Consider the following 25647-nt stretch of genomic DNA (forward strand, 5'->3'; position numbering starts at 1 on the left):
ACATTTTTATCTATTACTGAAGGTGGAAAAATCTATTTTCCAGATTCAAAATTCGTGATTAAAAAGGAATCTGTCAGCTGTTTTTTTTTTCTAAAAGCTGCAGACACAGTTGGATATCTGTTAGGTTATAAAAGCAAACTGTACCTTTCCTGAAGCTAATGGTGGTTACCAAACTTATACAACTGCCTTTCTATTTCTCCCCCAAGTATCAAAGAGATGGGGCTGACCTGCTCATGTACCACAGCCTGGCATGGCTACTGTACTTGCTCACCCTCACCTCCTAGCCCCTCTTTACTTATGTGCAGGGAGGACAAGCAAGGAGACATGGTAGACCATGGTACTTGAGCAGCCTGGCTCCATCTCCTTGACACTTTGCTAAGAAATTGAAAGGTAGTCTGATCATTTTGACAACCATAATTAGCTTTAGAAAAGGTTCAGTTTCCTTTAAGCGTCTAACAACTATCCAATGGTGTTTTCAGTCTTTAATAGCAAATACAGATGACAAATTCTCTCCAAATATTTATCCAAGTCTACTATTGATTGATGAACCTAAGGTGAATAGGCTCAGTACATTATCTCATTGCATGTACAGAGCTCCCATACTACATTCTTCTATTATTTAATTGCTTTCTTTATATTAAAAAAAATTCCATAACAGATAATTTTCCCCCAACTCTTACAACAGTTTGCCCTTTCCAGAACCCATTCCCGGTATATAGTAATTTTATAACACCTAAGCTTTCCTTTACCTGCAAATAGCATTCAGTTTGATGCACTAGGCCTTTATCCAAGTACCCTGCCCAAGGCAGAATGGCTTTTACGTGACCTTTTGGCACCCATTACTGGAAACTCATGACCCATTAGTGCTCTCCCCAGAGCTATATACTGACTTATTTTACCTGTGGCACAATTGAAGACTGTTAGAGTCTAAATCCCCCTAGTATCCTTGTTATGAAAGTGGTGAATATGGTGTTCCTGTATAAATTAGTAAACATATAGCTTTTCACACAGTAAACTGGCAGATACTATTAAATATAAGAAATGGAATGATGGATGCTAACCATTTTTCATGTACTTTATGTGTTCTGATATTTTGCCAAGCAACCTGTTGTGAAAGCAATGGCATATCTATATGGGGCATTCTCGAATAATATTTGGTAAAGTATTTTACTAGAAGTCATTGCCAGAAACAGACAATATAAAATGTAAAAGCTTGTGTTTCTGGCTGATGAGTCACTGAGTCCAGAATTAAAAGAAACTAGACAGTGTTATTGATAAAGATGTTCTTCTAGGTTGCAGCGTTTTCTTTTGTGGTGCTATCTAATGAGCTTGTTTCAATTCACAGCATGAGAAAAGTACTTCTCCTGTAGTGTATAATAAGCCGCATCGTAAAATGTTGCATGAGCAGTTCCTACTACTGATTGGATTCTGAGTGCTATAGTTAAATTCAGTCAGATGTAAAAAATGTGCTGTCTGTCAGATGAAAGTAAACTTTCCCTCAGGCTTTAATGTTGGGTTTACTGCTCAAAAAGATTTTAACCCTCTAAATTGTGTTGCCATTGTTCCTTACTTTTCTAAGCGTGAGTAAAAAAACTGACAACAAAATTGACGGTTCTATACATTTACTAGCAAAATATTTGTCTCTAAGGCTAGAATGCTACATGGGCATGGGTGAATAAAGTACACAGTAAAGTGGGACAGGGTAAACTTGGCAATCCGCTTGAAGCACATGGATTGTGGATGTGTCTTTTACAGGTGTTTGTTTCTCTGAATAGACCATGGGGTTGTACTATTGTAATAGTGTAATATGTTTTGGATTATGTTTTATTATGTTTCATAAAATTATATATTATGTTATAATAATATTGTAGATTATAATTATATATTATAAATTATTTAAATTATTTTATCAATACACCTGAAAAGATGCACAAAGCAACTGCAGATTTAAATAGGGAGATTAATCCCAGAAAAATAATGGTAAAAAAGCCATTGAAGATTTATAATTCAAACAAAGATTTACCTTTCTAGTTTTTAGCACCTAATACAGCCAAAAGCTTTAGGCATAAAAATACAAAAAATAGAAAGAAATATTCCCTAACTATAAAGGTGGCTTACTACTAACAGTCATCAGCAATGGGTTACTCGTACCAGGTAAACATCCCCTTTGAAGCTGCATACCTCAGAAATCCAACTTCAGATTTTCCTCATAGCCTTATTGGCAGACTGACTTTCATCTAGTTTTAAAGCCCAAAGAAAAGTGCTTTAATCTGAAAACCTGGAGTGGCCCAGAAAGGGGATGAAAGGCCTCATTACAGAACCTGCTATTTACCCCATAAAAATCTAGGATTGATAACAGGACTTACCAAAGTCCATAGAAAGCTAAGTCTAACCAGAGATTTAACTATTTCTGGATTTCCCACCCCTTGTCACCCAGCTTTCACTACATGAGATATGCATTTCCCGAAACCTGCTATCCTCATATGACAGGTACTTTGGGGAAAAATAGGGACTCCCAATGACCATTCTTATATTTCCTGTCAGTGTCACTGTATAGATATTGGGGGAGATTTATCAAAGCCTGTGCAGAGGAAAAGTTCCCTGGTTGCCCATGGCAACCAATCAGATTTCTTCTTTCATTTTTAACAAGGCCTTTGCAAAATGAAAGAAGAAATCTGATTGGTTACCATGGGCAACTGGGCAACATTTCCTCTGCACTGGTATTGATAAATTTCCCCCTTGCCTAAAGCAAGAGCCTAAGTAACTGCACCATAGGTGTATGACCGCTTGTGCTAGTATTGCCACAAGGGTGATGTTACCTACTTTATACCACTAAATACTAAAGTGGCATAAAATGTTTGGCTACTATACCTAAAAAGAAAATATCAAAATTCATAGCTGTTAATAGTAAAGGTAACACTATTAATTTAATGATAAGTGGAGTAATAATTAAAAGTAATCTCTCAGCTCTATTTGCTGCTAAGAACTGCGCATACTATTAGATAGATGTTAAAGGAGTATTTCAGTATTGAAAAACTTATCCCCTATCCTAAGGATAGGGGATACATTTCAGATCACAGGGGGGCCAACCGTTGGGACCCCCGTTATCTCCCGTCAACTGCACAAAGCAGCAGCTGACACGCCCTCTCAATACAACTCAATGACAGAGCCGAGTGCTACCTTCGGCAATCTCCGGCTCTGCCATAGCACTGTATTGAGGGGGCGTGTCGCCTCCATTGTGTGTGGTGGTCAACACATGCTCTCTGGACAGCGCGCTGGGCCCCGTACAGGAGATTGTGGGGGGCCCCAGTGGTCCGACCCCCTGCGATCTAAAACTTATCACCTATTCTTAGGATAGGGGATATGTTTTTCAGGACTGGACTACTCCCTTAACTTCTTGGGGACACAGGGCATATGCATTCCTGTTTGCCCGTGGGAATGCCGGCTCCCGCCACTCACCCAGCGGGGACTGGACCGGGATGCCTGCTGAAATCATTCAGCAGGCATCCCGTGACAACACCTGGGGGGTCCTGAGACCCGCAAATCAATTCAGATCAGCAATCGGGTCCCCGGTGACCGGGAGAAAAAGGGTGATATGTGCCGTCCGAGACAGCACATATCACCCTTTAGCAGCAGGAGTCAGGTGGCACTGGTGCCACCTCATGATCGGTAACGGACGGTGAATCAGGACTCCTGCTGTGGGGGTGTTTCTAATGGCACCTGCTCCACCTCTATTCCGGAGGGCAAGAGCGGGTGTCGGGAGTTGGTACCTGAGGCTGGGGCCCCTGATCCCCGGCTTTGGCAGCAGGATCGGGGCCCCAGGAGCAGAGTCAGTGGTGTGGCATTGTAGTTCGCCCGCAGAGCACTTTACATCTACATATGGGGTATTTCCATACTCGGAAAAAATTGTGTTACAAATTTTTGGGGCATTTTCTCCTATTACCCCTATCACCCCTTCTATTACATTTGTAAAAAATGTACATTTTGGGAAAACCTAGCATTTTAGTAAAAAAATATACATTTCCATTTACACATTTCAATTAAATGAAAAGTCGTCAAACACAGGAGGGTTGTTAAGGCTCACTGTACCCCTTCTTATGTCCCGTGAGGGGTGTATATTTTTTTTTTTATTGCTGTTCTGGCACCATAGGGGCTTCCTAAATGCGACATGCCCCCCCAAAAACCATTTCAGCAAAATTCACTCTCCAAAATAACTTTGTCGCTCCTTCTTTTCTGAGCCCTCTACTGTGCCCACAGAATACTTAACATCCACATATGAGGTATTTTCTTACTCAAGAGAGATTGGGTTGCAAATTTTAGGGGGATTTCTCTCCTTTTACCCCTGAAGCCCTCTAATGTCTTCAAAAAGTAAAAACATGTCAACTTTATGATTCATGTTGTATTTGTGAATCAATATATAATTTATTTGGAATGTCCATTCTCCTTACAAGCAGAAAGTCTCAAAGTTCGAAAAATGCTAAATTTTCTAAATTTTTATGAAGTTTTGGGATTTTTCACCAAGAAACGATGCAAGTAACGATGAAAATTTACCACTGTGTTAAAGTAGAATATGTCACGAAAAAACTATCTTGGAATCAGAATAAAAGGTAAAAGCATCTCAGTTCTTAATGCATAAAGTGATGGTGGTCAGAATTGCAAAAAAGTGCTGAGTCCTTAAGATGAAAATGGACTGAGTCCCTAAGGGGTTAACCCCTTGCCGCAAATGGACGTTCATAAACATCCATTTGTGGTTTCCAAGGTATGATGCGCGCTCAGCAGTCATACCAGTGCACATCATACCAGGTGCCTAAAAGCAACCGGGACCTACGGCTAATGCTGGACATCGCTGATTGGGCTGAAGTCCAGCATTAACCCTTTAGACATGGCAATCAAACTTGATTGCCATGTCTAAAACGAAAGTAAACATTGGAGGTTAGCTCAGTGGTGTTGTTCGGGACAGCCACGGTTAAATCGCGGCATCCCAAACAACTTACAGGACACGAGGAGGATCCCAACCTGCCTCTTCGCTGTCCGATTGCTGAATGACTGCTCCGTGCCTGAGATCCAGGCAGGAGCAGTCAAGCGGCAGAAACACTGATCAATGCTATGCTATGGCATAGCACTGATCAGTGTAATAGATCAGTGTAATGCATGTTATAGTCCCTATGGGTGGCATGTTCTAGTTCATGTCTGTTGACTTGTGAATATGAGTCCCAATTCATTTCGATTAATTGTTTTCGCAAATTGAGGAAAGTCATCTTCTGTGGAGTTCCAGATCAGGAAGACATCATCTATGAACCCAAGCCATAGAGAAAATGATGACGATGACAGCTCTTCACAAAATAAATTATTTTATTTAATTATTAAAATTATTTTGTGAAGAGATGTAATCGTGAACTGGCCACACTTCTCTATGGCTTCAGTTCATAGATGAGAGAAGCGGCAGAGGCACCCATTGCCGGTGCCGCTGTCCCGTTGCCTCCCCCATCCCCGTTGTATAATTACCTGTTGCTGGGGTCGGGTCCGCGCTGCTTCAGGCCTCTGGTGTGCATCCCCTGCGTCGTTGCTATGCGCTGCACGGAACGGCGCAATGACGAGTGACGTCACTCTTCATTGCGTCTCTCAGCGCATAGCAACGACGCAGGGGACGCCACACCGGAGGCCTGAAGCAGCGCGGACCCGACCCCAGCAACAGGTAATTATACAACCGGGGATGGGGGAGGCAACAGGGCAGTGGCGCCGAAATGGGTGCCTCTGCTCCTTCTCTCCCCCATTGCCGGCGCTGCTTCTCTCCCCCTGTCTGTCGGCACCGGCAATGGGGCAGCAACACCGATAGACAGGGGGAGAGACGCGTGCAGCGACGGCCTCTCTCCCCCTGTCTTTCCTAGGGGCTTCTGCGGGGTAAGAAACTGTGTATCGGGGTATACACACGCACCCTCATTTTCCCAAGGATATTTGGGTAAAAAACTTTTGTTACCCAAATATCCTTGGTAAAATGAGGGTGCGTGTTATAGGCCGGTGTGTGGTATCCCCCGATAAATATGGCACTTATTGGGGTATACTAACAGCTGATAACAACTTGGCAGAATTGATTCCTAAAACCCTGCAAATAACGTACAGACGTGGTAAGAATCTCAAGGACAGACTTACCCATAGTTACCTTCAACCTGAACTACCCAAGGAGGGGTGGCTGGCGTCCAATAAACCATGCGGTACATTTCCATGTGGAAAATGTAGTGTCTGTCCATTTTTTTAAAGAGTAAAACCTTTATGAGCATTCATTCAAAGAGAAATTTGATACTAGACACTTTGCTAATTGTGAGAATAAGGGGGTAGTCTATTTATTAACATGTGGATGCCCCTTAAACTATGTAGGTAAAACATCTGGGTGACATTAAACATGCAAGAGAGACCCCTATAGGCAAGCATTTTGCTGAGTATCACCAAAGTCAGACCCAAAGTTTGAGAGCACAAGTCATTGAGGTCATACCACCACCTAAAAGAGGAGGCAGTTGGGATAAATGTCTGCTCCAATGTGAGGCCGAATGGACATTTAGGTTGCAATGTGTCAGGGCCCAGGGTTTAAATGATTCCATCTCGTATAAATGCTTCATTTAGATGTACATCATTAGTATCCTCCCAAGGGCTGTCACTATTCATCTGTTCTCATCTAATAACAATATAATGTTGTATCCCCCAATACCCTAGCTATTAACAAACAGGGATTTACCCTTAGGTATCTATCTACATTTAATGCTATTTTATGTACATCTTATATTTCCTGTTTAAATATGCTATTAGGATTATGATTATATCCTCTAGAGTATAGAGTTCAGGTATAGTAGGAACCTCTATGTGGACTTTGTCATACCTTGATTGTTCTTCTTTTCAGTTTAAGAGTCTATTTGCAATCTGTATTGACTGCAATGACACTTGAACCCAAGTATAAGATTGCTCACCTAGCATTGCTAAGCAGAATCAGAACGAGATAATTTGACCTGGCACCTTCGGTCACATGGCGTCCGCACGCCCGCACTGGTGATTGGATAACTGAGCTGTGTGGGGAGGAGCCTACAGGTATGTAGTCAAAGTACGGCCATCATCAGTGCCGGACACACAGTGCAATTGCACAGTTATTCATATTAGGAGACCAAGCTGGAAAATAGGTCCCTGGCAATTTGAGCTAATTAAACGTATTGGACCCCTTCAGAGATGGAGCGCTCATATTAGAAGTGCTGACCTGATAAGCCGCAGATAACTGCATTGGGATAATCTAAGCTAAGTGTGACCACAGCACGTAGAGATCACTTATAGGATGTGGATGCATTTTTTATGGACTTGTCACGTTGCGTGTATAACTCAATAGTGATGACATTCCAGTATAGGAATGTAGTCTAAGAGCTTTGCAGTCTGCATTTAGAGGAATGCCTGTGAGTTGCACATACTAATAAGTGGATGCACCTGGCACAACTACATGCAGTGTGTTGAAAAATCACCTATAATGGCTGCTGGAGAGCAAAACTGAATATAACATAAATATATGCTACTGACTGACTGACTGTTTTGCTGAAACACATCTTGGTAACAGATTTTTCTTTGTGCCATATGGATAGATGGACTGATCTGCAGTAATGTTTGACTGATATAAATGTGGAAATAATAACACACTGCTAGTGTGAACTACACCGAATATTGCTGACTTGGTTTGGACTAACACTGTCTGCCTAACTATTATGTAAATGTCCTAGTGCTGCAACACTAACTAAAGCAATACCATAATTACAGTGTGTGTTAGTTCTCGAGTCATCAAATAAATGTTGCTATATTGAATTGACGATAATACTTGGAAACAATATGTGTGTGCCATACTTATTGATATTCTGGTCCGCGGTGTGTCTATTTGCCGAGATAAGTATGGATATGTATAAATGCAATGCTAGTGTTCATTACACCTAGTTCTATTGCTGACCTCTATGGAATGGACTATCACTTTATGTTGTACTATCGTAAATATATCTTTGTGCTTTAATGGTCACTGAAGTATATGGAATTTAAATTGTGAATGGCCAATGAGGTATATATCAATAACGTTCATCATTCCCTACTATACAAATGAAAATAGCACACCGAGCATACATGTTTTAATCGCAATATCATTATCTGCAAGTGTGAATGGTGGATTATGAACTACTGACAGCACCACTTCTATGCAAATAGTATATTTTTAAATTGTGAAGTAACCAACTGAGACGTAGACTGTTGTACTCAGCCAAATGTTTGTTTGGCAGATAGGTGTCTCTCCTGACCTCCTCATACACATGATAGTTCAGCACAGCCGAATGTTTATACGTCCTCAATGGGGAAAGGAAGGGTAAATCATAGTTATTTATACAGCTCTGGAGCCAGCACACCTCTCCCAGAACATGGGGTTTGGGTTTAAAACAGGCTTGATTCTTCCCTTCACCGACATCATCGGGGAAAAATCAAGATACCGCCATACACTTTCAGAAAATTTTAAAGGGGTACTCCGGTGGAAAACTTTTTTTTTTTTTTCAACTGGTGCCAGAAAGTTAAACAGATTAGTAAATTACTTCTATTAAAACATCTTAATCCTTCTAGTACTTATTAGCTGTTGAATACTACAGAGGAAATTGGTTTTCTTTTTGGAACACAGAGCGCTCTGCTGACATCATGACCACAGTGCTCTCTGCTGACATCTCTGTCCATTTTAGGAACTGACCAGAGCAGAATATGTTTGCTATGGGGATTTTCTTCTACTCTGGACAGTTCCTAAAATGGACAGAGGTGTCAGCAGAGAGCACTGTGGTCATGATGTCAGCAGGGAGCTCTGTGTTCCAAAAAGAAAATAATTTTCTCTTCAGTATTCAGCAGCTAATAAGTACTAGAAGGATTAAGATTTTTTAATAGAAGTCATTTACAAATCTGTTTAACTTTCTGGCACCACTTGATTTAAAAAAAAAAAAAAAGTTTTCCACCGGAGTACCCCTTTAAGGTGTAGTAAAGTGTAAGTATGTCAGAGCTGATATAGTAGAGCTTATACTAGTAGAGCTTTGGCTTTTTTGAGACTAACGATGGGCAAACTTTAGACAGAGACATGTAATATCTTTTTTTTATTTGACTAACTTGAAAAAGAGAGGACCCCCAAAAGCTTTTCTCTACTAAATACTCATAGTTCAATAAAAAAAAGGTATGATAAGATTCTTCAACATGGATTTTTATGAAATGGAATGATCAGCAGGTTACCCTCTCTTTCCTCCACTTTCACAATTGATGGACTGTATGGAGAATCTTGTGTGGAAAGTCTATATGGATGCTGTACAGGGAGTGAAAATAAAAATGTCAGGTTTTAGCAGGACAAGGAGCAGCCTCCCACAGACCAACAGATTTACTATATATTATGCTAGGAAACTGTCATAAATTGTAGTTAAATGTGAAAATCACCTCCCTCATATTGTATAGGTCCTTTTTAATCTCACTAGGGATGTCCCAATACCGATACTAGTATCGGGGACGATAACCGGCATTTACTTGGTATCGGGGACTAGTTTAATGTCCCCAATGGCATGTCCGATACCTGCTGCAGTGTGACCTGTTCTCCCATCATGGCATCCCATGGAGGAGCATGTGACACACACGTTAGTCCATCTCCTCCCCTGCGCCCAGCGTAATGCTATGGAGGAAGGAGAGTGACGTTTATGTCACATGCTCCTCCATAGGATGCCATGACGCTAACGGGAGAAAGGGACAGTGTAGTGGCAACACCCGAGGACAGCCACAGGTGAGCACTGTCTACAAGGGTGGCGGGCCAGCTGTCTACAAGGGGGGGCTGCTGTCTACAAGGCGGGCCTGCCGTCTACAAGAGGGGGCTGCTGTCTACAAGGGGGGCAGGCTGTCTACAAGGGGGGCCTGCTGTCTACAAGGGGGGGCTGTTGTCTACAAAGGGGGGCTGCTGTCTACAAGGGGGGGGCTGCGGTCTACAAGGGGGGCCTGCTGTTTACAAGGGGGGGCCTGCTGTCTACAAGGGGGACAAGAGGGAGCGCTGTCTACAAGGAGGGGTCCCTGTCTACAAGGGTAGGCCTGCTGTCTACAAGGGGGGGCCTGCTGTCTACAAGGGGGGGCTGCTGTCAACAAGGGGGGCAAAGATGGGGGTGCTGTCTACCAGGGGGACAAGAGGGGGTGCTGTCTACAAGGGGGGTGCTATATACAAGGGGGGGCATGCTGTCTACAAGGGGGGGCTGCAGTCTACAGGGGTGGGGCTGCAGTCTACAGGGGGCTGCTACTAATGTCTGCAGGGGGGGCTGCTGTCTACAGGGGGCTGCTGCTATCTATACTACCTACTACCTATTATTAAAGGCAATCTTACAGCAGAGTCACCTGCACTAACTTCAATTCATAGGTAGATCGTGCAGGTGACCCGGTTTCTAATGCTGTTCACCATGTGAACGTCAGCGCAATTGCTCCGGAGACATCAGTCTCACCACCAAAGCAAATTCCCTGTTCTGTCCAATGGAGAAGAGAGAAATCTTGGCTCATACTACAGCAGCCGCCTCCATTGCACACAATAAGGAATTCACATACAGTATCAGTTCGGTAAGCAGCGCCAGAAACCGGGTCACCCTGGTGTCAGATTCCCTTTAAAATAAAAGTACTCGTATTTGGTATCGGCGAGTACTAGAATTTAAGTATCGGTACTTGTACTCTGTCTTTAAAAAATGGTATCGGGACATCCCTAAATGTCACCATGGACTCCACAGGACCGTGCAGTGCACATTATACTTGATTGGATTAATATCTGGTAAATAAGGAGGCCAAGTGGACACTATTAGGAAATACTGTTGCCATAAAGCTGTCTGCAACAGTGTTTATGCAGCTGGTATATTACAAACTATGATTGACAAAATCCAAGTTTTCCCTTGGAACAACTCTCAAAGTAACATACTGCCTCCACTGCTTGCTTTTTTACTGAAGTGCATCCTTCTCTTTTCCAAACACCTTGTTGTCCCAATCATTTACATGATGTAAAAGAAAATGGGCTTTTTAGACCAGTCTACTTTCTTTTGTTGCCTCATTGTCTGATGAGTTCTGATGATAATATACCCATTGAATACATTTTTGGTGATGAACCAAAGTCCGCATGGGCATTGATTCCATAAGGTAAATGAAGGTCGGCACTTCTCGTGTGGTACACGTGGATAAGTCAATGCATAATAAATAGAAAAAGGAGTCCCAGCACTCATCAAAATTTCAAGCAAAAGAAGATTTTTATTCCATAACCTCTGTAGAACAGGACGCATTTCGGCCTTAAGCCTTCCTCTATTGAGGAAGGCTTGAGGCCAAAATGTGTCCTGTTCTACTGAGGATATGGAATAAAAAGCTAATCTTTTGCTTGAAGTTTTGGTGAGTGCTAGGACTCCTTTTTCTATTGGGCATTGATTCCAGTCTGAAGTCTCCACAGTTCCTAAACCTTTTTATCATAGCAGCCTTGATTTTTTAGCCATTTTTTACTCTTTTCTGAAATCCCCTTCACTTCCCATGTGTATTAATGAGCATTGGCAATAAACCTAGCTTTGATTTACCAGCTGTCCTTCTTTGAACTACTTTTGGTAGGTACTATTTCATACCAGGAACTCCTCACAAGACCTGTCTTTCTGAAAATGCTCTGATCATCATAATGTGGACCTTGTCAAAGTTGTCCAGATCCATATGCTTTCTTATTCAAGAACTGACTTTTCTCAACATGTACTATCCTTACAAGATCTTCCTATTTGCTTCAATGTTTTCTTTAATGTTTTGGCAGATCAGTATGTGTATAAAATCTCAATTTGCTATTATTAAATTGGAACCATCATTCATTTCTTATAAAATATAGTCCTGAGTGTGTGTGTATGCCTCAAACAGTTCAAATACCTGATCTATAATAGTGATGAACAGCTCACATGTAGATTCAGCACACTCACAGAACAAATATTAACCCCCCTCACAGTGAACAGTTCCTACTCAGCAACTGCAAGGAGAGATTGAAAGTAGTAGTTGACAAAAATAGAGAAAAAATGTATCATTTTTATTATGCAAACAATAACTTGCCATAACTGTAATAACTGTTACATTTTAACTGTTAAATTTAACCCCTTGTTTTTCCATTTTTGAACTTTCGTTTTTTCCTCCTTACCTTTAAAAGATCATAACCCTTTCAATTTTGCACCTAAAAATACATATGATGCCCAAGGATGTTACAATCTGACATTGAATACCTCCTTTTTAATTCATCTTCAGATTTAATTGTTAATTATTTTCACTGAATAATAACAAAGCCACTAAGGCTATGGTCACAACTCAGAATGTCCACAAGGATAATCCCCGTGCGGACATTTCGCAGACTGCGTGCACCGGCATAATACGCTAACTCCGCACAGGAATGCGCTGTCTCATAGACAGCTATGAATCCCATGCGGAGTCTGCAGGAAGAATGAACATGTTCATTCTTACTGCAGACAAGGAAATCAGAATTTTCGTGCCGAAAACATCTGGCACGGAAATTATTCCTTGTGCACAGCGCAGCGGAATCCTGTTAAATTCAACAGGAATCTGCTGCTCTAAAATCTAAGGCAGAATTCCAATGCGGAATTCCACCTGGAAATTCTGGACATGTGAACATTGCCTCAGCGCTCATATAGTGAATTGTTAATGAAACTAATCATAGTGCACAAAGTTAAATTTAGGGGGCCCAAAGAAGTCCTTTTCTAGTACCAAATACCCACTGCACACTTTAATGTGAATCTCCAATATTGTGCACACCTTTATGAAAATTATGCAACACTGTTTACAATAACCATTTTTCTAAATCACTTTGTTAACTAACTCATTTTTATTTGGTGCTGGAATACCTTTACCAAGTGCTTATTTTTCTTACTTCCCACCGCTTATGGCTGTTTATTAGACAATGGAGCCTTCCACTCTACTTCCGTAGCCCTGTCACCAGCATGAGATTCAGCACTGTAGAATTACATTACACTAGGTTTCACGCTGGAGACAAGTGGGAAGCTCTGTCTCTTAATGCACAGTTATAAGCAATGATAAGTGGGGTAAATAGATGCTTGGTAAAGGTTTTCTGGTTCCAAATTAAAAATTTAAGTGATTTAGAAAAATGAGTATTGTACAAGGTGCTGCATTATAGTCATTTTTCATAAATGTGCCCACAATATTGGAAGTACACTTTAAATGTATCCATTCACAGACGAATCAAAAAGTCAAATGCCTCTACTGTTTTTAGAAGTAGTGCAATGTAACATTGAGAGTAATACCTGCAAATGAAATTATTCTAGATTTCAAGGCTTGTTTTTCTGCCTTAATAGAATGTTTCATTTTTGCTAAATTTTACAGAGCAATTTATGGAATCACAAATTTTCATGATCGTTCAGTGTTCCATGGAGAACATTAAGAAAATATGTCTCAAAACTAAAATCAGCTAATGGCACATTTTTCTGTATCACTTTCCTTTTTATGGTTTGATTTTATATGCAAACATTTACATATCCATCATACATTCTAAAGCTTGGGGAGGATTAATGGAACGAGCAGATATACTGATGGTTCTTCTGCTGTTATTCGCCAGCAGCTGCAGTCAGAGACTTGAAAAAGTGGCTTACAGTTATTTTTCATTTCAGTCAGTAGAAGAAAAAAGTCTTCCTAAAACAAAATTACAATTGGCTGAAGCAAATGATTTATTTTCCCTGCTTTCATGTACACCAGCAACTCCATTACTGTCCGATACACACTGTCTGCCTTTTTCATTTTAACTCTATGAACCATGAAAAGTGCTGTAAGATGTGAAAGGGTGCTTTCTGAACTACTGTTTTGGAGCCATTTATATGCTGATACCACAGCCCGTTTTACAAGCTCCAACGGGTTCTTAAAGGTCAAGATTTAAAAAAAATAACAAAGGAATTGTAAATATTGTCATTTGCTAAAGTTATCTTAGTTTGTGCAAAGTGGAATAAAAAGCCACTTATAATACATTTTGTAAAATGTATACAAATGTTGTTATTAATTGATCATGACACTATTCATATTAATATCCTAAGGAACAGGCCATTTTTGGTCTGCTTTATTGCCATATGCCACTGCATACCATATCACAAAACTTGCAAAAGTGGCAGCTGGCCATGCAGGAAAAAGGGTCAAACTAATACTTAAGATAGCGTCAGACGCAGCAGAGCTGATAAGGTGTTTATTAGCATAGCAGATGCTGTGAAATCAGCTAGCTACAGGTGCAGGCTGGCTGAAACAAGCTGCTAGCTTACAGAAACAAGGGCAAGAGTCAAAGTTCATCCACAGGAGAGACAGGTCAGGTTCTAGGGGATGAGACTAAGGTAAAGTCCAGTAGACAGGCAGGATTAGGAACACAGGATCAGCTGGCAGACAGACAGGCTTCAGAAACCTAGCAATGAAGAAAACACAACCTTGATGTGGCCCCAGGCAACAGGTGTGGCTGACTTATATAGGGAGTGATTGGAGGGGGCTAGATTAGTGAGTGCACACTGTCTCTCTAAGATTCAGCCAGTGTTGCACATGGACCCTAGAGGACAGAGCAGGAACTGCAGCAGGAGACACTCCAGAGCAGGAAGACCAGGATACACAGGAGACACATGGCACAGAGGATTACGCCTGACACTAGTAAGAAACAGGACACATGGTACGCTGGTAGTTGCCAACAAGCAGCGTTACACATAGTATGGCAATTGAAACCCTACAATTAGAGTACAGGCAACCAGCATCTAATCATCTAGATTCAGTGGTCACTATTGACCACAGCATCTAGGTGGTCAAACAGCTGGGATCTGAGTTCTCTTTAGTCATGGTGGCCGCTGATGGCAACTGTCAGCAAATGGCACCTGCCTTGTGTGGAGCAGGCTCAGCCTTAATGCCCACATATTGTTTGTAATGTATGTAACACATCAACCATGCCATCTAAAAGATTGCGTACAACAGCAGCACTCCCTATGTGATTTGATGCATGCACTCTGAAATTAACACTAGATACTAGAGACATATACCTAAATTCCTCCCAGAAACTGATATATCTACTGCTCATTGTTAAGAGGTTAAAAATCTTTAAAAATGCAATTTTTACAGTGGTCACTGAGCCCTCATAATAGACTGATACTGTTTTGTAGAAGCCAAAAAAGTCAGAAGGGTTCCCCAGAAATTAAGTAGTCTATGACAACAGTAATTTGGCATTGCAAACCTTATTAGTTAGTGTTCTTATCGTGGAGTGATCAGATATATCTGTAGAAAACAGTGAAACCTTTTTAAGGGTGCATTCACACGCTAGTAACTAGTGATGCGAGTAATGCTACCATTCATTTGAATGGGTCTGTGGACAGTCTGCTAATCTAACACTTTTGCGGACTGCCTGTGGACCCATTTAAATCAATGGTAGCGTAACTCGCAGCAGGATTCCCAGAACGGGAAACCCGCTGCTAGAAATAGCATGTGAACGCACCCTAATGCAACTTTTAGTGGTCTTCTCAAAGAGATTTCACTGTAGAATAACAAAAATACCCCCTGTTCAATTTGGTTGACAGCTACAATAACAGCCAGAAAAAGTATGCAAATTGAGAAAAAACTGTAAGTTTAGTTCAGTGCTGTAGAAAGTCTGATTTTATTATTCTTATAACAGTTTATTTGCAGACAGGTTCTGACTTGCCCACAAGAGTATTAGCTGACCCTCCAGTTTAGAAGACTACATGATGGTGTTGATGTTTCAGCCAATCCTTTACCACTAGGCTCTATTTCTCATGAATATCTTTAAAACTAAAACCTTAATGATGACCATACATTACATATAGATGTTGACTTAATGCTCATTCAGCTGATAGCAATTTCTCTCAATTTCCCCATACACTTGTAAATATGCCTGTGTTATGAGCAGAGAAGGCTGCCACCAGCCCTTCCTGACGAAGCTGGGGTGCCAGCGAAACATTGGAGGCGCTGGCTAATGCTCAGAGTTTTTAATTAGCAGCCACTAACAACTCATTCTGTTATTAATTGCAGTTACTACTATAACATTACAATGGGAGCTGGTCTGAGGCTGTGATTTTAAATAATCAGTGGTGTAGATGACACCATAAGGAAAATCACACATTTAGTTTAATATTTTAATAGGACAAATAAAAGCTAAATTTTAGGAGGTACTTAGTTTAAGGGTTCCCCTTAGGGGTTTTCCCCTAAAATAGTTGTGAATATTTTATGACCCTGGTACCCCCTGTGGGGCATTTGTTGTGATAAGTCTGCTGCCAGAAACCCCTAACACTGGCCTCTGTCTCCGAGGGCAAAATCAGAGGGCCAAAACTTAATACCAGACTGAAAATCCAAGGACATCTCCAAGATATGATCCTGGATAATGTTCCTCGGCTGGGTTAATTTGAAAAATAAGCTTTTTATGGGGTCAACTCTCATTTTGGAAATTAAACTCTATACTCGGTAAAAGTAACTTTAAGTTGATGTTTTTGTTTATTAGTTTTAAAATTATATTTTGTGTCTTTCTTTGTATATGTTTAATAATTTTCTAGTAACCATATTTTGTATATTAATTATAAAATGGCTTTCCTGGATAAAATGCAAACACTGTTTAACCTCTTGGGGACACAGAGTGTATATGTACGCCCGGCATCCCTGATCCTTAAGTACTCAGGGCATAACTGTATGCCCTGGTTAAGTTTAACAGGTTTACACCGAGCAGCAGAGTGCCAATTACACTGATCAATGCTATGCAATGGCATATCACTGAACAGTGTATGCAATCAGAAGATTGCATGTTTTAGCCCATAATGGGGGCTAAAAAAAAAGGTGTAAAAAATGTAATAAAAGTTCATTAACCCCTTCCCTATTAAAAGTTCAAATGACCCCCCTTTTCCCATTTTTTTAAATAAAATTAAATAATGTAATAAAGAATAAAAATTATCATTATCATATCATACCACCTGTGTAAAAAAAATACCAAAGTCCAAAACTGTGCATTTTTGGTCACTTCATATACAATAAAAAGTGATAAAAAATTCCCAACAAAACAAAAATGGTACCGAGAAAAACTACAGATGACGGTGCAAAAAATTAGTCCTCATATAGCCCTGTATGCGGAAAAATAAAGCTCTAGGGGTCAGCAGATGACAATTTTAAACATACTAATTTTGGTGCATGTAATTTATAATTTTTTTAAAGTATTAAAATATTACCTATATAAATTGGGTATTCTTGTAACCATATGGACCTACAGAATAAAGATAAGGTGTCATTTTTACAGAAAAGTGCACTGTGTAGAAACGGGAGCCCCCAAAATCTACAGAATGGCATTTGTTTTTTTATTTCACCCCACAAATATTTTTTGTTTTGTTTTGCTGCAGGTCATATTATAAAATAAGTGATGTTATTACAAAGCACAATTGGTGATGCAAAAAACAAGCCCCTATATGGGTCTGTACGTGCAAAATTGAAAGAGTTATGATTTTTAGAAGGGAAGGAGGAAAAAACGAAAAAGCAAACATGAAATTTGCTGAGTCCTTAAGGTGAAAATAGGCTGAGTCCCTAAGGGGTTAAATATTATTCCGTCCCCATGCAGATAGATTAATTCAATTTGCCTTGAATCTTGATAAATAACATTAGCTGCATAATTTAACTTGAGCCAGATCCAAAATTACTCCTAGATGTTGCAATTTGTTAATAAATGTAATTTAGAAATCCTCTGTAGTATCTATTTGATAAAATTACCTTATGGGAACAGTGTGTAGACAATTGGCTTATCTCAGACCTGTACAAAAGAGCTTAAATTATGGTATATATACATATATGTATATATATATATATATATATATATATATATATATATATATATATAGGAATATGCAAATCAGCTCATTACATCACCTTTTCAGGTAATGTTTCCTGGTATCAGCTTAGCTCCTGTTAAGGAATATAAAAAGCTGATCGGGATTTTATGCCAAGCCAGACTACTCCCCAAAAGGGAAGTTTCTACCCATCTGCAGACAGCTGTTTCGTGGTTTTTGACACTCGTCAGTACAGAGCAGGGTGATCTGGCTTGGCTGGGGTAAGAGGCCTGAGAGCAGCTAAAGGGGATGAGTATTTACCTCAGGGTGAGGCCACCACTCCTGGTGTAACAGAGCTGCTTTGCATATTCCCCTACTCAGAATGCCCGCGGAGTGCTTAATGGCCTTCTGAAGCTCTGTTACACCAGGAGTGGTGGCCTCACCCTGTGGTAAATACTCATCCCTATATACTTGAATATATATATGAAAGAAAAAAATAGAAGCAAATTCTGTAGATTACAAAGAATAATGCAAATATGTAATGTGTTCAGCATATAGTAAGACCTCAGGCTCCTGTAACTGGAAGCGCAAGGGCTAATACTAAAGGCCTAAAGATTTCTAAGGATGCTATATATATATATTTTTTTATCTGTATAACACAGATCTTTTATATGGCTGAATGCATGAGCCTGTTGTGTGTGGTTTTGCTGATCAGCTCCATTCACTTTAACTGAGCTGTTATGGTCTAAGCTGTTATATGTGTAATGTCTGCCAGAAAATACGGATGGACATTTTGCACATTTACTTGATTCGGTGGCACTAGAAGCGATGCATTTCCCACAGAAACACTGAACATGTTCAATGTTTCTGTGGATGCCGGAATCGAGATTTCTGCAGCAGAAGTGTGCAGAACACCAGCACTACAGCAATATTTCTCACGGAATAGCAGTAAACAAAGAACAAAGGTGCCCTGCACTCACCGCTTCAAAACAGGTAATCCTGCTTCTATCTCGGGTCACAGCTCGAACACGGAGGACATGGACAGTGGAGCGCTCAGGGAATGTTCTTGCGGAATTCCGCCCAGAAATTCTGCCTATGTGAACTTGGCCTATATCAAACACAGTCCATGGACACAGCTTTTTATGTTTACTTTTAAACTCTTTTAAATGTTCATCTAATTCTAGGTACAAATAGGACAAGTAGGAAAATAAAACACCAGGAGCTGTAAGTGGGACCCCAAGAGATTTCTGTATAAATGGTTAAAGGGTAGCTCCCCCCATCCTATTTTTTATTTTTTTTGCTAGCCCGTTCCCCCCCCCCCCCCCCCCGCTACGGCACTAGCCCGTTCCCTCCTCCCCCCCCCCGCCCCGCATACCCCGTTCCCTCATTACACTTGCAGTTACTGCAGTGTCCGGCAGCGGGCGTGCAGGGACAGCAGCGGCAACGAGGCGGCGGCGATGTGCGGGAGGAGTGGCCTCCCAGCCAGTGGCCAGGGAGCCAATGCGCTCGGTCCCGCCTGTCTGATTGACAGGCAGGGAGCGAGTGCAGCCTAACTGAAAAAGGACTGATTGCCACTCCAAAATCAGTCCTTTTTCAGTGGCCGGTTTTTAAATGTAAATTAAACCTTTTTAAAAAATAATAAAAGTATATTAGAGATATGTTGTAGTACATAAGTACTACAACATATAAAAAAATAAAGTTGGTGACAGTGCCCATTTAAAGAATAGGTACATTTGTGCAAATAAGCTTATTTATCCTGGGCAGAATATTTAGGATATGTAACTCTTTTTAACAAATAATTAATCATCAGACAAAAGGTGTCTGTTATTTTTCATATTAAACTATACTCAAGGACCAAAAAAAAATAAAAAAGAAGCAGGAATATAATTTAGATAAATTGCACACCATCTAGGCCGTGTTGACCAAGCTGTCAGGATGTGTTTTGGGCAGTGGTTATGTGAGGACACACACATACAATAAGCATACTTTGGTCACACCTAGTAGTGATACAAGGGACATCCTGTGGTCACATGTGTTGCCTCTTATGATATGGCTTTCAACTGGCATTTTTAAGCAGGACAATGCTCTCCCACAAACAGCAAGGGTTTCCCAGAAATGTCTCCATGAGATTACAACACATTCTTTTCCTGCCAAATTACCAGAGTTATCAAGAATTTATAGTCAATTACCAGAGTTATCAAAAATGTATTAGTCAAGAATTTATGGGACCAGTTGTTATCCCAGATTCAGCTACCTACGAGTGTGCAGGATCTACAAGCCCAGCTGCAACATCTGTGGGCAAATGTGCAGCAGGATGCCATACATAATCTGTATACCTCTATGCCCTACCATACCTTGTCTTGAACCAGGCAAGAGGAAGCCCAACAGGGTACTAGAGCCTAATTTTACTTTATGTGTTATTTTGTTTTTGTCAATTAATGTATCAGGCTGATAACACACTCAATGTTCTTAAAAAAAACAAAACTAAACTACATCATCATAAACCTTATATTTTAATAGTTCTGACAATTCTGCAAGTGGTCAAACCAAATAGGTTTATTTATTAATTTATTTTTTTACATTTTTGTGTGTAAAATCATGTAAAGAGGTTGACTTGAATTTTTATTAGGGGGATGGGCTTTAATATATTAGGGGGGGGGGTCCAGTGGATACCTTAAACCCATCGGCACCCTAATTTCATTGAATTGCCAATGTCCATTATTGACTGTGAGTGCACGCCTAATGATAGCAGCCGTCACTCACATTATATGAAGTGATCACAGCTCATGTGCTTGTTTCATAGACATTACATACTCTAAGGTGTACATGTATGCCCTGGTGCTTTGAAGACCAGGAGGACAGGCCATACAGGTATGCCCTGTGTATGTATGTAAAATATTGACTTAACTGTAAGACAATTTTTTTTGTTTTTAGGATCTTTCAACTTTTATCGTAAAGATAAAGTTTTTTTTCACCAAAAATGCATGCCCCTAGAAGAAGGTTTTTATGTGTATAAAATAGGAATGTGTGTTGATGTATTTGCTTACTCAGAGAAAATACTGTTTTGAGTAAATCTGTCATGTTGAACTTGTTTTATTTGAGAGTTGAATGTTATAAAACAGGATGAGCTGAGCAGATTGATGTACAGAAAAGATTTTATAGAAGTATAAATGATTTTTTTAAGAACACAAACAGGAGAAGATCATTCTCATTTAACCCCTTAGTGATGTAGCCAATTTTCAATTTAACTTTTTAATTTTTGATCCTCGCCTTTTCATAGCCATAACTATTTTATGTTTCCATCTATAGAAGAATTGTTTGTTGCAGGGCCAATAGTGCTTTGTAATGAAACCCTCCATTTGTCCTTAAACATTCATTGAAATAAACAATATAAATAATTGTGAGGTTAATTGGAACAAAAAGCTATTTTACTAATTTGGGGGCGATTTCTTTTTTATTTTTTTTTTTACACTGTTCACCTTGCAGTTATCTTGTTTCTTCAGTATGGTTACAATGATACCCAGTTCATACAGTTTTTTTCAATGATTTTTATTCAATGTTTTTATTCAAGGACACCAGGACATACATAAGTGATCCCGCTGATGTCTGCTATTAACCCCTTAAATGCTGTGATCACTTCACAGCAATTAAAGGGGTACTCCCGTGGAAAACTTATTTTTTTTAGATCAACTGGTGCCAGTAAGTTAAACAGATTTGTAAATTACTTCTATTAAAAAATCTTAATCCTTCCAGTACTTTTTAGGGGCTGTATACTACAGAGGAATTTTTTTTCTTTTTGGATTTCTCTTATGTCACTCCCACAGTGCTCTCTGCTGGCCTCTGCTGTCCATTTTAGGAACTGTCCAGAGCAGCATATGTTTGCTATGGGGATTTTCTCCTGCTCTGGACAGTTCCTAAAATGGACAACAGAGGTCAGCAGAGAGCACCGTGGTTGTGACATAAGAGAAATCCAAAAAGAAAAACATTTCCTCTGTAGTATACAGCACCTAAAAAGTACTGGAAGGATTTTAATAGAAGTAATTTACAAATCTGTAATACAATATAAGAAAAATAGGTGTATGCGCTGGGAGAAATAGCAAAAGTAAAATGATAATAGGAGGTGAAAGAAGCAATGTCCTACCTTCCAATTAGTAATACTTTATTATACTGGAGCAATAATCCTCTGAAACATGAATAAGGGATTTTAAATAACTGAAAAAATGATTGCAGTGAATAATAGAATAAATGATTACTGATCAGATACCTGGTGCAAGGAATACTGTATAATGCAAGGATAAAAAAAAATGGTTGTGTTACGGCAATTTCTAAAAGCAAAAGGTGGTGAATCTTTCCGTAGTGGGCCCGTTTTAGGGGTACTCCAGCACTGCAATTACGATAAAAAAAGGTTCCTAGTTACCTTAGGCACTGGGGAAATATGACATCCTAGTTAGAATAAGTACCTGGTGTCTATCGATGATCGAGAAAGTCACTTTTCAGGGTGGTGGTCCTTGTGTGGGGGTAGCGGGAGAACACTCCGGCCGGTAGCGTCTCAACCAGCTTCCGTCCTCGTGGTAAGTAGCTCGGTGATGTGAGCGGCTAATAGTGACGTCCCTATGGGGGCACAAAGAGTCCACAAAGCTCTTTGTGCCACCATAGTGACGTCACTATTAGCCACTCACATCACCAAGCTACTTACCACGAGGACGGAAGCTGGTTGAGATGCTACCGGCCGAAGCGTTCTCCCGCTACCCCTGCTCAAGGACCACCACCCTGAAAAGTGACTTTCTCGATCATCAATAGACACCAGGTACTTATTCTTACTAGGATGTCATATTTCTCCCTTGTCTAAGGCAACTAGGAACCTTTTTTTATTGTAATTGCAGCGCTGGAGTACCCCTAAAATGGGCCCACTACAGAAGGATTCACCACCTTTTGCTTTTAGAAAGTGCCATAACACAACCATTTTTTAATCCTTGCATTATACAGCATTCCTTACACCAGGTATCTGATCACTAATCATTTATTCTATTGTTCACTGCAATCATTTTTCCAGTTGTTTAAAATCCCTTATTCATGTTTCAGAGGATTATTGCTCCAGTATAATGAAGTAATACTAATTGGAAGGTAGGACATTGCTTCTTTCACCTCCTATTGTCGTTTTACTTTTGCTATTTCTCCCAGCGCGTACTCCTAGTTTTCTTATATTGTATTATCTATTTGTTTTACGCCTTACAGGGAAGCGTACTGGAGTAACGCAGCAGGGGTTATAGCCCACAGTATCCTCCAGTGCGGGTGATATACATTTATTTATGGCACCAGTTGATCTAAAAAAAAAAAAAAAAAGTTTTCCACGGGAGTATCCCTTTAAGAGTTGCAATGACTTTCACCCAGCCCAAACAGCACCAAGTACCAAGTCCATTTTGGCCTTAAAGGGGTACTCCGATGCTTACACATCTTATCCCCTATCCAACGGATAGGGCATAAGATGCCTGATCGCGGGAGTCCTGCAGCTGGGGACGCCCGTGATCATGCACGCGGCACCCCATTTGTAATCAGTCCCCGGAGCGTATTCGCTCCGGGTCTGATTACGCTCGACCGCAGGGCCGCCGGCGACGTCATGCCTCTGCCCTGTGTGACATCACGCTCCGCCCCTCAATGCAATGCAAGCTATCACGGCCCCTCCCGTAGGCTTCCATTGAGGGGCGGAGAGTGACGTCACACGGGGGCGGAGGCGCGACATCACACGCCGCCGGCCCTGCGGTCAACCATAATCAGACCCGGAGCGAACACGCTTCGGGGACTGATTACAAACGGGGTGCCGCGTGCATGATCACTGGCATCCCCAGCTGCGGGACTCCCGCGATCAGGCATCTTTTCCCCTATCCCCAAATGATACAACTTGCCCTAATGGAAAATAAGTCTATCACAAGTTTGTCGTTGGAAAAGTAAAAAGTTTATGGGTCTTAGAAGGTGAAGAGGAAATAATCAAAAATGCTAAAATATAAATTGGCTCTGTCCTCAAGACCAAAACCCTCTGTGGGGTTAAAAGTTCTGACAATTCTGCATGCGGTTATACCAAATATGGTTTGCTTGCTACTTTTTTGCGGGGGAGGGGGGATGTTACTTTTTTTATTGGAAAATGAGAAAATAAGGGAGGTTGTTAACATTTTTATTATGGATTTTTTAAATAAATTTAAAAAAAATAAAAACATTTTTGTCCCTCACATATCACAATCGCTTGATTGCTCACTCAGATTATTGTAGTGTAAATTCCTTATACAGGAAAAGAGAATCTTTTTTATTTGGCGGTGTTCCACAGTCCTATGTATGAGATGTTAGACAACATGCTTATATCTGTCTAAAAAATATAAACTTAGGATTGGTAAAAGTTTATTAACACCTTCTCCTCAATGTATTGCTATACCGTAATCTTTACACATTAAAACTGTTAAACTGATATGCTGCACAAACCTCTTTTTAAATGTTAATCCCACAGTGGTCTTCATTTTTTATGAATAATACTCAATTTCGCAGAATCCTGAAAAAAAACATTGGAAATTTAAAATTGAGGTTGTATTTAAATAACTGATGTTCATGATTAGTAATACCAAGTTAAACTGGATTATTTTTTTTTTTCTGTTTGGGATTATTATTCAATAAACAGTTCTTGTTCATTCTCTCTTAGAAATCTAAAATACCAACATATGAAAAAATGTGGGCCTTTATGAATAGCAGAAGCCAGTCGGTACTTGTCAAAAATAATGAAGAAGGTATCCAGCGAGTGCTCACCTCTGATTATGCCTTTTTAATGGAGTCAACAACCATTGAATTTGTCACGCAACGCAACTGTAACCTGACACAGATTGGAGGCCTTATAGATTCTAAAGGTTATGGAGTTGGAACTCCCATGGGTATGTTGCATGTCAATTATTTTGTCTTTGTTCATTTATCTTACTTTGAGTAAGAAAAACCTAGGTGTATCACCAACAATTGAATAAAGCTTAAACCCTGTCTAGACTTTAAGTTTGTTAACAGTTAAAATGCACTATAGTATTATTACAGAATTTAATACACATGTTAAAACTGTGTAAAATACGTTTAATGATGAATTAGTCCTTTGTATTAATAAATACTGCTTTTCAATAATAAATGTTTTACATATTTGAAAAATATATATATTATAAATTGTGGCACTAGTAATAATAGTCATGTAATATACCAACAGTGTGTACATATGAACACCTTCAAAGGTCAAGCAAATCACAAAATAATTGCTTACAGTTGTCATAATCATGTTTAAATTGTTTTTTCTGAGCATCAAAATTAGTCGCATCAAAATTAGTATGTGTGTAGTTTTTTTTAGGTACTGAGAAGTACAGTATGTGAAAAATAGTTAAAATAATGAATTAATTTAATGTTTTATCCCATGTCTTCTATAAGCCTCATGCACAGTATTATATTACTAGCTGAGTACCCGGCGTTGCCCGGTTTTTCCTTCCTAATCCTTGATGGGGAGAAAAATAAACAAAGGAGGAAGCTTTCGACTTCATATCCGGTCCACATATATTGTTGTCATATCCCAACCCCATATCCCGTCCTCATATCCCGACCTCCTATCTCAACCTCCTATCCCGACCTCCTATCCCGTGCTCCTATCCCGTCCTCCTATCCCGTCCTCCTATCCCATCCTCCTATTCCATCCTCCTATCCCGACCTCCTATCCCGTCCTCCTATCCTGACCTCCTATCCCTACCTCCTATCCCAACCTCCTACCCTGACCTCCTATCCCGATCTCCTATGCTGA

General features: G+C 40.2%; 1 protein-coding gene across 2 annotated transcripts in view; it reads left to right on the forward strand.

Annotated features, from left to right (window-relative positions):
• GRIK2 (glutamate ionotropic receptor kainate type subunit 2) overlaps positions 1 to 25647 on the forward strand; it is an 805023-nt gene that overhangs the window by 663955 nt on the left and 115421 nt on the right. For both annotated transcript variants that reach the window (XM_056566198.1, XM_056566197.1), the window contains exon 14: positions 24529 to 24754. In XM_056566198.1, coding sequence (XP_056422173.1) covers positions 24529 to 24754 — 226 coding nt within the window. The remainder of the gene's footprint in view (positions 1 to 24528; positions 24755 to 25647) is intronic.

The sequence above is a fragment of the Hyla sarda genome, chromosome 3 (genome assembly GCF_029499605.1).
Source record: "Hyla sarda isolate aHylSar1 chromosome 3, aHylSar1.hap1, whole genome shotgun sequence".
NCBI lineage: Eukaryota > Metazoa > Chordata > Amphibia > Anura > Hylidae > Hyla > Hyla sarda.